This window comes from Chrysochloris asiatica, unplaced genomic scaffold (genome assembly GCF_000296735.1).
Source record: "Chrysochloris asiatica unplaced genomic scaffold, ChrAsi1.0 scaffold00016, whole genome shotgun sequence".
Lineage (NCBI taxonomy): Eukaryota > Metazoa > Chordata > Mammalia > Afrosoricida > Chrysochloridae > Chrysochloris > Chrysochloris asiatica.
This window is the reverse complement of record NW_006408534.1, coordinates 9582024-9598717: the sequence shown is the minus strand read 5'-3', so window position 1 is coordinate 9598717 and position 16694 is coordinate 9582024. Positions and strand designations below refer to the sequence as shown.

Sequence of the window (16694 nt, the reverse complement as noted above, 5' to 3'; positions counted from 1 at the left end):
TGGGGAAATGGGAGGGATGCCTTACCTGGGCCTGGTTCTTGGGATAGTGCTCATCTTCTTTTACAGTATAGACATTGGAAACTTTAAATTTTTTTTTAGTTTTATATGCATTTGCCATTTTCACTTTGCTATGTAGAAACATACATTCACCATGAGTCGTGTTGCAGTTGAGACTGTAATGGACAATGTATTGTTTTGAAGGCTATTCATAACTAAACACTAAATTGTTTAATTACATGGAAATTCTGTACAGTTTAAGGCTTGGTTCTGAACTAGATTGTAATTATGAGCCAGATTTGGAAATCAAACACTCTTTTATTTTTACAAGAAAGAGAAACAAAGAAAGAAAACAAAACAACAAAAACCCATCAGATTTTTCTGGAATAAAATTTCATAATATTGTAAACTAACAAAAATATAGGTTTTCTTCTCAAAATAATGATGCTTTACGTATTCAGGACTTGTTAGGGAGGCTCTGGGAAGCTCTCTCTGGATTGAACATAGACCAAAGCAGATGACAAGGCATAAATCACATTGTGATGCTCAAATCAGTACTTGCTGTTGTTGTTAAGTGCCATCTAGTCATTTCCGACTCATAGCAAGCCTGTATAGGGTTTCCAAAGAGCAGCTGGTGAGTTTGAACCATGACCTTAAGGTTCAAAACTGACATTGTGGTCCAGTGCTTTATCCCACAGCGCCACACCAGGACTCAGAAATCAGTGCTACCTCATATCAAATTAGAACACTGGAAACGTTTTTTTTTTAAGTTCTTATTGTGAATTGAGTGATTGTTTAGATGGGAGAACATCGGTTTTACACTGATTATTTCATTGCAATGATTACAATCTCCTCCATGCATCATCATTCAACAGTATTTGCTTCTCTTCCCTCTGTGTTTTTTGGATGTACACAAAAGCACTCAGGAATATATAATCATTTAAACAACCAAAGGCAAGTCTGCCTTCTGGCCGCCAGCACACAGCCTTTCTCTTTCCATGAGTCTAGAGTCCTCAGTAGCTCTAACTCTCATGTCCTCATCTCTGTCTCCATTTCTGGTGTTGCTTCTCTGGATAGGGTCCCACTCTTCTCCCTTGATGGTCCTAGGGTCCTCTGTTTCTGGACTGTAAGATTAACTACTCCCCCCTTTTTGTTACAAAACTTCTACCTTTACAGTTGTGACAATCGCAATTAGTCATGATAACAATTTTTCACTATTGAGTCATAAGAGCTTTATCCCCATCTCCTTATACCACACCCATCTAGACAAGATGAAACTATTCAGTGGGGATTCTGTCTTCCCATACACACTCTGAAACTAAACTCCCTCTTGAAAACTTATAAGCCAGTCACTTCGTGCCTTTATAGCCCGCCTATTTTAGGTAGCCAATGTCTAAATTGCCTGTCCTTATTTACCCTGTATACAGAGGGGATAGGAGTGATAACTGATATGAAGACTCCTTCCCTTTCAGTTGGTATTTTGAGCTATGACATCCATAAGTATAGGTTAAGTTCATAAAATTGTAGCAATTTACACTTGTTTCCTTTATCAAAAATTATTTTTTTTATCTTCCTCTATTTGAGTTCTGATCATCAAGCCATCAAGGCTAGGTCAAATGAGTACTGTCAACAAGTTTGGGCATTCTTGTGCATCTCCCCTCACTTCATATCAGCTGGACACTTCACTCTCAGCTCTAGCCCTCCATGGCTATGTCCTTGTCTATGGGCTCAGGAGTCCCCAGTTCTCACCACACTTCAGACCAACCAGCTCTGCCGCTTATCTGAGCATTGGAAACTTTTGACTTCTATTTTTTCAGATAGTCAGTCAGGAAAATCCATTTCCCCCCATCTTGCCTCTCATTTCCCATGCTCTTCTCTGCCTCTTGCTTCTAATCTCTGTCCTGGTAACTGTACTCTCTGTTCCCAACATGTTCCAAACGTAGAGAACAGAGCTCTCTTCTCTTCAAGCAGAGCACCTTTTTGTTCAAGGGCCTTTCTTTCTGGAAACTCTGATGTGGTTGCACTGACTCAATAGTCCTACCTTCTCTGTGGGAAAAGAACACCTTTGCCGAACCTTCTTGGGTCAAAGAGAGTCTGGGATATTTGGAGATCCATGTTGGGGCTGCACAGAGTGGGATGTAAGAACCCTGAGGGTATGGCCTGGAAGTTAACAGACCCATTCTGTAGGAAATATTATTGAAAGGGTATTGGGCTGAGCCGAGGAGGTAGTAAGGTCACCTACTGGACACTTAGGCTGGCAGTAAATGAGGGGGACCCCAAGGGATTTCTGATGGAAGATGTTCTGAGGAACTGGGTGAGTTAAGTTTCCAAGTGGAGGACAAATTGGGGGTTTCAATAAAAAAGAAAGCAGAACTCCAGACTAGTCACTGAAAAGTGAAGCTCTTAGTAGGGAACAAAGATACAAGCTTGGGTGGACACTGAGTTCTCTCAAGGATGATCGAAAAATTGTGACAGGTAAACAACGTAATGAACAGAGCATCAATGAATTATTTGAAGATTGTAGAAGTGGAAAATGTTTTATTATATATTTACCATAATAAAAAGTATATATACAGACATAAATCTATAGAAAAACAATCTAAAAAATAGATCCCGTAGAGTGGTAAGAGGTGGTGAGGGCTGGAGAGAGCATGGACTTTGGAGACAAGACAAGTTCAGCTTTGTCTCATCTCTGCCCTGATTACCTGTGCTGTCCTTGACTCTGAGCCTTGGTTTCCCCCACCATAAACTAGTGGGAGCCCTGCCTTTCCTGGCCCAGGGAGTGTTCCAGTTCTTATGCCCCATAAATAAATAAAGCATTGCTCTCAGCATTGTTGACCACCACCAGCACTTATCCTTTGGCAGGATGACAGGTAGAGCGCATTGATTGTAATACCAACATTGCTCCACTAATGCACTTAGAGCAGCTCATCCCCAGCTGCAGGAGGGAGACGCCCCTCCCCAGTGGGGTAGCAGTCCCATGGCTCTGATGTTGACTGGAGCAGGTACTTGGGGATGGAGGACTTACTGGTAGGTCCAGCTGGCTTCTGCGTTCTCCAGAGGAGAAAGGTGTTGGAGTTTTGAAGCATTGGATTTCTGTTTAAGGTGATGGGGAACTTGTCAACAGATATTGAGTGATGGTTGCTCAACATGATTGATGTAAGTGGTTTCTCTGAATTATACACATGAAGATATTGAACTGGCAAACATTGTGTTATATGTATGCATTTACAACAATACAAAGGAAGAAGAAAAACAAATTGCAAGAGGGGAAAAAAAGGGATGGAGTGGAAAACTATTTGTAGATTTAATAACTTAATATTTTACAAGGCCATTAAATTATTACTAACTTTTTTATGTGATTTAAAAAAAGATTTGGGGTAACCAGATTTGGGGGCTCATCACCGGAATGAAATGTCTGTGTGGAGCATGATGGGTTACAAAACACTTCCATGCTTCATGTACTGCAGCTGGTCTTGGTACTGAGGAGGCCAGACTGGTTTTATTTCCCGATGGTGGTTGTATTTGCAGAACGATTTCTTCTGTGTGTTTGGATGCTCATAGGTGCCAATGTGGATTAAAACAATGCTAGTTCTAATACTGGAAACTAGTCACATGCCCGCCCACAAGGCGCCAAGCTTGTTAGTACACTTCATTATCAAATCCCTAAAACAACCTTAAAAGCTTGGTCCAGGATCATAATCTTTATTTTAGAGATTAGGAAACAGGTTCAGGATGGTTAGGAGGCGTGTTTACACTCACACAGCTGGGAAGTAGAGGAGGCAGGATTGTAATCCAGGTGTGGCTCCGCTTTCCTCTTCCTTGAGCCAGTTGGGACTCATTTTTACTGTCATGGACTTAAAGATTTTTTTTTTTTTTTTTTTGGGGGGGGGGGTGTCCATGTCCACTTTACCTTTGTAAACCCCTGCTTCCTCAGAATAAAAGTTATATTTTACAATTGATTTGAAATAAAAAGACATTTTTATGGGCCTCTAAAACTGCCCTGGGTACTGTGCACAATGGAGAAGTCAGTCCTGGGGACCACATTGTTGGTGTCTCAAGAGAGGGCCGTGGGAGAGGAGAGAATGTGACTCAGTAGCTCTTCCTTTTCTGCTCACAGTGCTGGTGACCTCAGTTTACTCCCGGAAGTCTCAGGCTGTGGAGCGCCACGTCCTGCCTATCCTCTGGTACTTCCTGAACAACATGACGGGAAACGGTGTCCTGCCTGGGCACAATGGAAACGTGCGCGCCGCTGTGAGCCGCCTGGCCAGGAGCCTGCGAGAGCAGATGGGTCCCCGGCTGCAAGACTTCGCCGCTGGCCAGCCAAAGCATGTCCTCAAAACGCTCCAGGAGCTGCTCGACATGGAATCCCTATGAGACAGACCATGCAACACAACAGACAGCTCATGTCCCTTTCAGCTGGCTTGAAGAGCGATCTGAAATGGGCAATCATTATTTTTTTATTTTATTTTTATGATGGACTACTCTCCCAGGATATGTTCTCTTAGAGCTTCAGATGTACATAGTCTATTTTGAAGTAGAAATTAAATACTTGCTTATTTTTCTAAGGTTTTATGAGCTTGTACTTTTTGTAACCTTGGAGAACTTGACACTCCTTAGCTTTGGGACAAAACAAAGTATAGCAACAACAGTGGATAAGCTAGGAAGAAAGACGCAGCAGAAACCTGTCTGTATAGGAAATGTTAAAAAAAAAAAAAAGCACTAATATCAAAACAGCAAGGATGACTTTAATTTAAAAAGGATTGTTCTAAGGACAAGGAAAAGACTAAGCGAAGGGAGGGAAGCCACACCACCAATGGAAGGAGGAAAGAACAACTCCTACTCCCCTGGGATAAAGACTTCTGAAGCTTTAAAAAGAAAGTTAAGTGGTTTTGATCACTGGCATGGGGAGTGATTTGACAAGGCTGCAATTACAGCCATTTTGTTTAGAGTAACTTCCTATGCTGGAATACATGATCCTGGAAAACCTACAGGAAGGGAAGAGATGAGATTCTATGGTTTTGTGTCTAGACTTTGTAAAGCCTGAGGGAGAGAGGAAAGTTGGGCAGATGAAGTAGGAAAAAGACTCCCGGTGTGGCGCTGTAGGATCAGCACTGCACTGGAACCACAAGGTCAGCAGTTCAAACCCACCTGCTGCTCCTTGGAAATCCTATACAGGGTTGCTATGAGTTGGAGCCAACTTGACAGCACTTAACAACAACAACAAAGTTTGTTTGGAGCCAGTGGTAGTTCAGTGGTAGGTTTGTTGCCACTCATATGGGAAACCTGGGTTCAATTCCTGGCCAATGCACTTCCTGTCCAATGTACTTCCTGTCCATTTATCTGTCAGTGGAGGCTTGTGTGTTGTTATGATGCTAAACAGGTTTCACTGGAGTTTCCAGACTAAGACAGACTTGAAAGAACTATATGGATCACAACTGAATCACAACCATCGGATCCCCAACCAATCATGGGGATGGTGCAGGACCAGGCTTGGTGGCAGTTAACAATAACCAAGCTTATTTAAATGGAAGAGAGCTTTTAGTCTATCTTGGTCAGTTGTTTGTAGTGAGAAATTCTCTGGAAGAAAAGTGTGGAAAGATCTCTTTAGCCACTAAAATTAAAGTAAACAAGATTAATTAACCAAAGTTAAAAGTAAATTTTTACTTTGTAGCCAGCTGAAAATCCAGAGCCTCTGATTTGGTAATTGAAATCCAGTTCAGGTGTTATGGGTCTGATTTGAAGCGACTGTAACAAACATTTCCAAGAATATTGTGCTTCTGGCTTGCAAAACATTCAGTGCCATGTCTGTTTGGTCCTGTGGGAACCTAGTAGGATCTGTCTAGCTTACCAAAAGGCAGAAATAATCTGATATTTGCCTTATGAAAGCCTTTCCTAGAAGCTGTCATGCTGGCTAGTTCTGAAGAGTACTCAATTTTGTTTTATACTTGAAATACCATAAGTGACTTGGTGGAGAATAAGGAACTACACAGTACACGGGTGTCATGCAGGGGTTCAGAAACTGCACAGATTCCCCCAGTTGGACCATAACACGGAGCTAGAGAGGTGAGTAGGATACTGGCTGGATCATGAGCTGGTCACTGACAGCACAGCTAGAGAAATGGGGTCCTGGCAGCTGGAGGGAGATGCCCTAGGTCTGGGCTCTGCACACAGTAGGAGTAGCTCTCTCTTGACTGGGGCCAGTGTGACTAGAAGAATTAGAACTGAGTTCATCCCCTCAGACATACAGGGGAGACAGACCTGGAGCAGTGAAATCTAAAATGAGCACATTCTAATTTTTGCTGAGGAGTCAGGATCTGAGAGCCCAGACTCATACCAGATCCTCATGCCAACAACGGTCCTGGGATGCTTCTCCACTGGCACCCACCTGCATGTCTGACATGAGGTCCACATCTCTGTTCTGAGCTTCTCCAGAGGAGTCTGGCACAGAGCAGACTGGGAAACCCCTGTATATTTCATTCATATATTTCCCAGCCCTGTGGATGTCCCTGGGCTGGGAGTCCCACTTTCCATCTCTGCCTGAATTGCCAGGTATAACTAGGGGCCAGGGCCCCTCCCAATGCCCTAGGAGAGAGGTTAGACACTCAGCTCATCCTGGGACTTTAGCTTTTAATCTGCAGCTTAAATGTGACTTTGGGTAATTCCTGGTGCAAGCTGATTTTCACCTAATAGTGACCACAGCAGGGACTCCCTGTAACCACATTGCTTTTTATTGATTTGATCAAACCAGGCAAAAAGCAAGCTAGATAGGGAGCCAGACCAAGATGCTGAGAGGCTAGCTTAAACTGTTTTAAAAGTTTTACATAATTTAACTATTTGTGTTTGGGGCTGTTGAGTGTTGGGCTGCTAACTGCAAGGTAAGCAGTTCAATACCTCTGGCTGCTCTGTAAGAGGAAGATGAGGCTATCTGCTTCCAGTCTCAGAAACCGGATATAGTCAGAAACCCGAGTCAGAACTGATGAGATGGCAGTGAGTTTGGTTTGGTTTTTGGCAGCCTGAGTAAACTTTTTGTTCTGGTTGGGAGACAAGCGTTTCCTGATTGTCAGTTTGTATTTGTGTGGTGCTGTGATTCTTGAAGCTATGCCACTGATATTTCAAATACCAAGGAGTCACCTATGGTGGGCAGAACTTCCAGACTAAGACAGACTAGAAAGAGTGTCTTGGTAATCTATTTCTGAAACTTAGCCAATGACAACTCTATGGATCACATGAGAATATTGTCCATCTAGAACTGATGTAAGGCCCCTGGGTTGGAGGACAACAAAATGTACAGAAGCCCCAACAGTGACCATGGCACAGGACTGGGCAATATTTCATTCCGCTGTATTCAGGGGAACAATGGGTCAGAGCTGATTTGATAACTAGTAACAAGAAGGCCCTAGAACTTACCAGAATCTTCTAGGATATTTTATAGCTATCAGAATCCCAGGGACGTTGAGTTTGGCAGGAAGGTTGAAAGCAGAAATTCCCTCTTTCTGCCTGTCTTCAAGCACTAAGCTTCCATCTCTTGTATTCTGCACCTGCCCTCATGGTGGGAAATGTTTGCAACAAACCGTTGAGAAGCAAAGACAGAATCTTCACTTCGTTTTACTTTCCTTCACTATGGTCTCAGGCTGCTTTGGCTCTGCTGGCCACACCCCTGGCACAGTACTGCTGGGGAGGGGCTGGGTGTTTCTGGTGTGCCTTGGGAGATTTCTGTCTCAAAAGATTTCCCTACATCATTACTTTTAAAACAAAGGGACGACAACATGTTAGTAACCTGGGCCTGGGCCTGTTGGGAACGTCTGCAAGAATGAGTCCTAGTGGAAAGACCCATCTTGTGAGAGGAAAGTTTTCCTAAGAACAAGGGTGCCTTTGGGCTGAGTGCACTCTATTCTTTGCTAGGTTAGGGGAAGCAGCTGGGAACTTTATTTACTTAAAGTGCTCTAGGGCTGTGAATGTAGCTATGGAAGATTCGTCTTTCTCTTTAGTGTGAAAATCACAGGCCAAAGACTTGTCTGATAACATGTAGCTGCTAGGATTTGCTTTTCTTATCAAGTGAAATTTTTGAGGTTTTAGGGAAGTCTTTCTGTAGGCTCCGTCTTTCCTATAGTTGAGATTAAAAAGAAAAACTTTTGGTGTCTGAACCCCACCCTGAGAGATTCAGTTGGTTGGAGTGAGGTCCAGGAAACTGTATTTTCGTTTTCTTTTTCAAACACCCCAGGTTATTCTAATGGATGGTCAAAATTCAGAAACCACAGTGAAATCGAAGGTGAAGAAAAGTAGCCGTGGCTATGGCCTTGTGGAGTCTGGTCTGGATCCCTCTTTGCCTGCGTGGCCTGGGTTTGGGGAGAGAAAGTGAAGGTGGGTCCTGGAGGCAGAGAGGCTGGGACTCAAGTCCAGGAACTGCCACATGTTGGGTGTGGTGTTGGACGAGTTTGCCAACCTCTCTGATCTTTGCTTTCCTTATGAGAAGCGGCAGAGAATAACAATGTTAAAAATAATCAAACCTTAAAGAAATTGAAGCATGAGGTTTATTTAAGAGTCTATACGCATATGTTGTTGTTGTTGTTAGTTGGTTTTGACTGACAGCAACCGTATGCACAACAGAATGAAACACTGCCTGGTCCCAAGCCACCCTCATGATTCCTGTCATGACCCCATTGTTGCTGCCAATGTGCCAATCCATCTCATTAAGGGTCTTCCTCTTTTATGCTGATCCTCTACTTTTCCAAGCATGATGTGCTTTTCCAGGGACTGATTCCTTCTGACAACATGTCCAAAGTACAAGAGACAGAGTCTCACCATCCTGACTTCTAAGGAACTTTCTGTCTGTACTTCTTCTAAGACAGATTTGTTTGTTCTTCTGACAGCCCATGGTACTTTCAATATTCTTCCCCACACTGTAATTCAAATGCATAGATTCTCCTCTGGTCTTCCTTCTGCATTGTCTAACATATGTGTTGCCATGAGTCCATTGATGTTGCCGCTTTGCCAATTTATCTCACTGGGGATCTTTTTTTTTTCTGAACCTTTACTTAACTAAACATGATATCCTTTTGCAATGACTGTTCCCTCTGCCCAACATATAAAGTGAATGAAAATACCATGGCTTGGGTCAGGCACACCTTAGTCCTCAAAGTGATATCTTTGCTCTTAGGTCTTTTGAAGCAGATTTGCCTAATGCAATATGTTGTCATTTGATTTCTTGACTGCTGTTTCCATGAGTGTTGCTTGTGAATCCAAGCATAATGAAGTCTTTGACAACTTCAACCTTTTCTCCATTTCTCATGATGCTGATTTTATTGGTGTAGTTGTGAGGCTTTTCGATTTATTTACATTGAGTATATGCGTATAGAGAGACCATTTTTACCCAGAAACACAAAACAAAACAAAAATCACATGTGGCTCGAAGTGGGCTGGCTACCACGTGGCTTATAAAGAGAAGCGAAAAGAATTGATCAACCATTGGTTAATCTTTAACATAATTGATTGAACCTGTCCTCCCTGTTTATTAAGATTAATTGATATAGGGTCACAAAGTGGTCTCTGGAGGTCCACCCACCTGCAGCCATGGTATTGAAATTTAAATTAAGTAAGCCTGACTTCCAACAAAGACTATTAGAAATTTGGGGTGATAAATACCCCTGACAGGGTTAATTTTTGGTTAGGAATTTTTTTTTTTTTTTATGGCTAGTATTTGGTTTTGTGGGTGAAGAAAACCTCAAAATCAAAGTAATATGTCTGTTATTACCTTTTTTCGTCAACCACAAGCACACCCACATTAACAGGGCTGTTGTGAAGATGAATGAAATAATTTTTCTAAAGTACTTAGCACAGACGTTGAACATAGGAAGCACTTGATAAATGTTTGGTCACTCTACCTTTTTGGATGGGTGTCAGTGCTTTAGGGATTAGGGTCTTGTCTGGGCTGTGATACCCTTGATGTATGAAAAAAAAAAAAAAGGGACTATGCACATTTCCCCAGCATCCTGGTGATTCCTAAAAGCAGGTAAATGACATCTGCTTCTAGCAGGGCCCCAGGAGTCACACACTAACAAGCAGGAATGTCAGCAGCATTTGATCACCTGTGGGAATGGGTTGCTCTCTGAGTCCTGGACTCCTTGGGAATTTAAGTTTGGCTTTTACCACACTGAGTTTATTTAGGGGCATAATGGCGTTGTTGTGTCCTGTCGCCTACTGTTACAACGGGGCAGGCACTAGTGATAACGTTTGAAGGTTCTGTTTTGTTTTAGTCCCAGCTTTATAATTACCTCACTGTGGGTTAACAGCTGTTATTAGCATCACCTTGGGCTCTCCTTGAGAATTTTTACATTCAGACATGCTCTAGTCCTTTGGCTTTTTGCGTCAGAAGACATTAACTAAACAGTAGCTTTAACGAATCACCAGGTTTGTAAACACAGCCAATCTTGTCCTTCTCCAAAGGGGCTTGGGGAAGACTTGATGAATCATTTTCATGAAGGCAATTTGTTTCCCAAGGTCTGTCGTTCTTTTCTGTCTCACTCACTGGTTTCTACTGCTTTGCGGGGGCGATGGCAACACAAGAGCTGACTCTGGAAGGAGGTGTGTCTGTGTTCTACCTGGAAGTCCACTTTACGATTGTCAGTGCATGATAATAAGGAGCAAAGATTTCTGGGAAATTTTTTTCTTAACATCAGGGAGAGTTTGTGTGTGTGTGTGTGTGTGTGTGTGTGTGTGTGTGTGTGTGTAGGAAGGGTGAAGGATGCTTGAGTTGCAGATAAAGGAGATTAGTATTTTTAAAATTCTCCTGGGAATTTTGTTTCAAGTTTCCACACAAGTTCGCTTAAGAAGGAGGGCTAAAATTACAAGACAACTGAACTTTGCCTGGGGAGGAAGAATGGTGTTAGGAAAAATGGAGAATTTCTTCAAAGAAGGCTGTGATAGCTCCAAAGTTACCTTCTTGGGGTCATCAAAGAACTGTTCACAGTAGGTGTTAGAACCAAGTTCAGTCCAGGGCTGACTTCTGCTATAAACTATCAGGATGTCTTTGGGACAAGATATTTGAGATCTCTCAGACTCATTTTTTTTTTTTTTTCAATTTATTGTAAAAGGTATGAAAAATACTTGGCTTATTTCACTGGAGTTTTTTCAAAGATTTAATGAAACACTGTAGATCGTTGTACTTTGAAACAGTCTCATATATCAAGACGAGGCATCATTATTAGGAACTCATTTCCTCTGTTTGCAGAACCTACTACTCAGGAAGCCATTGTCAACTGCCTGATTGACAGGCAGCCAGGATCCAACAAGGAAACAAATGGGAGAACCACAAGCTTAATTTTGTTTTTTTTTCCCATTTGGTAGATGTGACATATGTCATTGTGATGGCAAGCAAGATGTTTTAGAATATGCCTCTTTACTTTGAAAGACATGGAAACCTTCAAAGAAGGAAGATAACTAGTTTGACAGTCACTGAGTTCTACTCTTCTTAATCAGAATCTTCATGTGCAGAGATGAACATTCAAAGAAAATGACCAAAGAGATTTTGAGTTCAGTTCCTCAAGATCTCTCAAAAAGATGGTCTTAAAAAGACAGATTTGCTCATATCTTGCAGGACAAGTTGTTGTTGTTAAATGCTGTCAAGTAACTCTGACTCATAGCGACCCTGTATAGGGGTTCTGAGGCTATAAATCTTTGCAGGAGCAGAAAGCCTCATCTTTCTACCACAGAATGACTGGTGGGCTCGAACAGCTGACTATGTGGTTCACAGTTTATTGGTTATTCTCTAGAGACCCATTCTCCCAGCAGGACAAATAGGTTGGTGTAATTATTGTTATTTTATAGATGAAGAAACAGGCCCATAAAAGCCAGCTCACAGAGGCAGGTAGTAGAGATATCAGGACTCAGTCTCCTGTCCCCTCAGTCCCACCATCAGAAGAAGTGTGGTAGACTCTGACTCCTATGGGTGACTGCCATATTTACCCATCCCTCCATCCTTTCTTTCTCCATCTCCAGTTTTGCTCTTCTCCCTCCCTTTTCCTCCAATGTCAGCCCACAAAGTTTATCCATGGGCATTAACTTAGCCTTGCTAATAACATTCATCTCCAGACCAAAAGGTGGTTGACTTGTGTGCTGGACTTCACAGCATTCAGAACCTGGGCTTCTAGATCAGTAGAATTCTGTAGTCATCTCACAGAGTCTACAGAAAAACCAGTGAATTTATGTTGTGAAGTTCCCAAGTGCAATCAAACCAGCAGTGTCCAGAGTCTTCCATAAAATTGAGTTAAAGCACTGAGTGAATTAACTGTTTGCTCCTCTGCGTGTGCAATGCATCTTTAATTACATTTCATAAAAACATCTGGGTGGATTGATGGAACTTTATTTAAACTTCAGGTGGGCACAGGGAGTAAATGATAGTGCTGTATAACATGTTCTGTTAATATAGGCTCAGAACACATTTACTTTATGGCAATTCAATAGAATCTTGAATGTGGGGCTACTTAAAAATATATTACCTTTGAAAAGATTCCCTCTGAAAGATATAGTAGGTGCTTGGCAGCCTGTAAGCAGTCAACCAGATGACCAATTGACAAATATGTTGACACTTATAATTCACTGTTTTGGCTCTCCTGTTATATGCAAAACACTGGCTTAATATATAAAAAGGATTTATTTCTTAAAAGTCTTTTTCATTCACATTACAGGCTTTATGAAGCAAGTCTTGTCAAATACTAGTTTTTCACAATGAAAGAAAAGTCTCTTTGATCTGTCTGCCCTGTGTTTTCTATCTATATAGATTATTTTAGATTCTGACTTGGTTGTATGACATGAGGTAGGAAAAGAGAAGCTGCCACAGACCCAAGCTATGTTATTAAGTGCTGGCGAGTCGGTTCTGACTCGTAGCGACCTTGTATAGGATTTCCAAGGAGCAACTGGTGAGTTTGAACCGCCGACCTTTCAACTTGTGGTCGAATGCTTATCCTTCAGTGCCACACCAGGACCTAAGCTATAGAGGGAAGTTATACTTCATCTTGGGGATTGTATTTATGTCTGCAAAAACTACTGCTCTTCTGTAGGAATATTATATTTGCTGTTTTTCTCCATGAATCCTTTTGATGGAACCAGAAACTTGTGTTTCCCCTTTGGGGCAGAACTGTTTGATTATCACGAAGGTTCTGGATAAAGAACTGAGCTCCTTCCTCCCTGTGGCTCTGGGGACCTCCATAGGAATGTACACTACCTAGAAAGGACTGGACCCAAATAAGAATGTCGTTGTTCTTAAGTGCCTCTGAGTAAATTGTGACTCATAGCGATCCTGTATAGGGTTTCTGAGGAGCAGCTGGTGGATTTGAACTGCTCACCTTGTGGTTCGCTGTCCAGTGCTGATCCTATGGTGCCACAGCAGGAGTCCAAAAATAAGAACATGGATATAATAATATAGAAAACAGTTGCTGTTGAGCCAGCTTATTCATGGAGACCCCATGTGTGTCAGGGTAGAATAGGGTTTCGAATGCTCATTTTCAGGAATAGATTGCCAGACCTTTGTTTCCAACTGCCTCTGGGTGAACTAGAACCCCTAGCGTAAAAGTTAGTAGCAGAATATGTGAATTGTTTGCACCTTTCAAGGACTCCTGGGTATAGTGTGCACCTCTTTAGTTGAGTGCCTGTCAGGGGCGTACCTTTGGCCTTATATTCAATATTTCAGCTTGGTTTCAAATTCTATGAAGAAAAATAGACTCATGAATCTTTGATGGGTTGGGTCCACTGGCTTAATTAATTAATGTAAAGAAAACATAAACCACCTTCTCTTTTCCTTTGGGCAAGGGAAGTAAATTTGGCCAGCAAAGACAGGATCTCTGGTGAAGGAGAGGATGGGCAGCCACCAGCAGCAGCGTGCTCTCCAAGGCAGAACCATAGACATGGGTTTGTAGAAGGCCTGAGCTCCAGGAGGGGCAAAACTGAGATGTTGCCTTTGGTGGTGGATTTAATTTCTTTTGTATAAAGTCTCATTCATGCCTAATTTAAGTCAAGTCTGATAGTTGCTATGGTAGCCATACAAAACAAACAAACAAACAAACAACCCACATCTTTGACCCACCTGCTCTCATGCTAGCTCAGCACTGTTTCACCCTTAACCTTTGTTTCCTCCCAGCCCCTTGATCTTGGCAGCCCCTCTCCATCTGACTTGGGTAAGCTTTCTTGGGTATTCATACAACTTTCAGGTCCTTGGGCAATACAAGTGACACAGGAGCTCAGTGTTCCTGCTACCTGGCAAGTGGAGTCTCTCATCAAATCATGTCTGGAGACATCTTCAGGGTCCTTGCCCTTAGTAGGTGCTCAATCAATGTGAAGTGCCTCCAGAAAGATAAGGAGGGATCATGCACTGCTTTCTGGTTGGCTAGAAGGAATTTTGGGAGTTGCTGTATAGTCTGCAGTTGTCTACTGTTTCCTACTGCTGGCCAGCCTTGCTTGGGGTGGAAGCAATCACTAATCCCAGACAGCCTTAGGCCATGACACTTGTGAGGACAGTGAGACTCTCCCCAGCTCTCTAAGAGGCTGATCCCTCTGTGATGTGACTGGGTGGGCCCTCATCACCACAGCTGGGTGCCCTTAGCCACAGCATACGTACTCAACCCTCTCCCAAGCTCCAGGATGTACAGCGGGCTCACTCAGCCTCACTTCCTGTTCTGCTGCTCTGGTCCTCGATTAGTATCCTGGCTCCAGGGACAGTGCAGCCACTGGGGTTGGTGTCACCATCCCCTCACTGCCCCATGGGTGGGACCACTTCGTACTGCCCCTGTGACCCCTTGCATAGATCCTCCTCTCCACTCAATAGTGGGCATCATGATCCACCCACCCACACCCCACTGACAAGCGCTGAGGGGTGGTGATGAGACACTACACTGAGTTATGGGGACACTAACCCTAGAGCCACCACTGCCTTGACGGCCCCTCCACCTGTGGCACCGGTCCACCTGATGCCACTGTTGCCACTGACCTGGGGTCATGTTGGCGTCACGCCCACTGACAGAAGGTGTGATCTGCACTCTCCATACCCCAGCAGAGACACCTGCCCAGGAACCAGCCTTTTATTGTCCCTGTGACGAAGCATTCATGCTGGATCTCAGTTTCATCAACTGTGCCTCTATTCCATTTCCCAGCAGCTGGAGTTGTTTCTTTTGACTCCCAGGTCTGAAATCCTACCCCTGTACCCCAGTACAGGCTGTGACCCACTTTCTGACCTGTCTTCCATGAAGCACCTAGGGGCTGGTGCACCTGAGAGCACTGCCTTCATTTCCTGCTTTATTAGTGGTGGGCCTCCTCTAGGACCTACCACTTAGTCCCCAGGCTGCCTGCCTAGCCATTCAGGGAGAATGTCCAGACTCTACCAAAAAAAGTTTCCTAAGCTTGACTGTTGTCACACACTCTCCTCAGTCCCGGACAAGGCCAGGTAGCTGGACTTCCTCCCATTGCCTGCAGGCCATGGGTGTGTCTTGGCCAGACACTGGCCCTGCTCTGGCCTGAGCACTGCTTAGCCGATTGGTGCAGTTACTGAGCAACTTAGAGTGGATAGGTGATGTGTGCAGACATACACGAGTGGGTCATGGCTTCCTCTTAGTGGTTTAACCGATTCTCCTTTAGGGGATTTGGAAGAGATAATTCCTATCACCCCCATTTTAATAACTGGACAAAGTTAATGTGGGCTTTATTTAGTTGGAGCATAGCCTACTTCCAAGGGAGGTAGCTGTGGTTCCCAAGACAATGATCTTGAGCTTGCTCTGTGTTTTAAAAAGTAAAGGTTTTAGATACGGAATTTTCCCAAACTAAAAAAAAAAAATCACCTTTGCAACAGATCTGGAGGATGCTCCTTAATTGTACCATGTGGGTGAGAATTCTTGTCTTTTGACAATGCACTGAGCACTCATTGAATCACCCAATTACTTGCACATTTTTTTTTTTTTCTAAATAGAAGCACTCCAAGCCCTCAATGGCAAAATTCCAAGATGCACAGCAAATATCTAGCTCATTGGCAGACACAGGGTTTTGGAACGAATGAATGTTCTTGGCTCAAATTTCAGCTCCAGCAGAAGTTCTATAGATGATGTGGGAATGAAGTTGGCCCAAGGAGCCTGAGGAATGGACTGGCATTTGAAAGCATGTGACTTGCCTTTGAGAGCTTCAGCACCCATGGCATGCAGAGAATAGGCGCCTTGTTCAGGAGGCTTGGTTGTGCCCACTCAGTCCAAGAAGCATGTGGATGGGTAGGGCAGCAAGAACATTTGAGACATGTTTAAAGCGAGAGGCAGCTTGTCTGCGGGCACTGCGCTGGGGCAGGGCTTGGGAAGGAGAGGGAGGAGGGTGGGTGGGACTGAGCATCTTAATTCCTGCTCAGTCTTCTCATCTCTGGATAAACAAAACTCTTAATGGGAAAGTCAATGCAGAACCACCAATTAACCTTAAAAAAACAAAACAAAACATTCCAACCATTGGTACATCCATGAATGCTTTAGACAGACAAAGAGATCAGATATGCAATGAAAAGAACATAAACTCTGAAGCCAGACACATGTTCAGATTTTTGCTTTATTCTCTTCCTTGAGCAAAGACACTTAGCCTCCTGCCCCCCACCCCACAGCCTTCCTCATTTTATATATATTTTTTAATTTTCAAAATGGAAGAATGATGTCTACATCACTGTGAGAATTTGATGGTCT

At 43.2% G+C, this 16694-nt stretch overlaps 1 protein-coding gene across 1 annotated transcript in view; it reads left to right on the top strand.

Moving 5' to 3' along the window:
• Nucleotides 1–4374, top strand: part of FAM179A (family with sequence similarity 179, member A) — a 63913-nt gene extending 59539 nt beyond the window's left edge. Inside the window, exon 19 of the mRNA XM_006835168.1 lies at nt 4118–4374. Coding sequence (XP_006835231.1) covers nt 4118–4374 — 257 coding nt within the window. The remainder of the gene's footprint in view (nt 1–4117) is intronic.
• The last annotated feature ends 12320 nt before the right edge of the window (nt 4375–16694 follow it).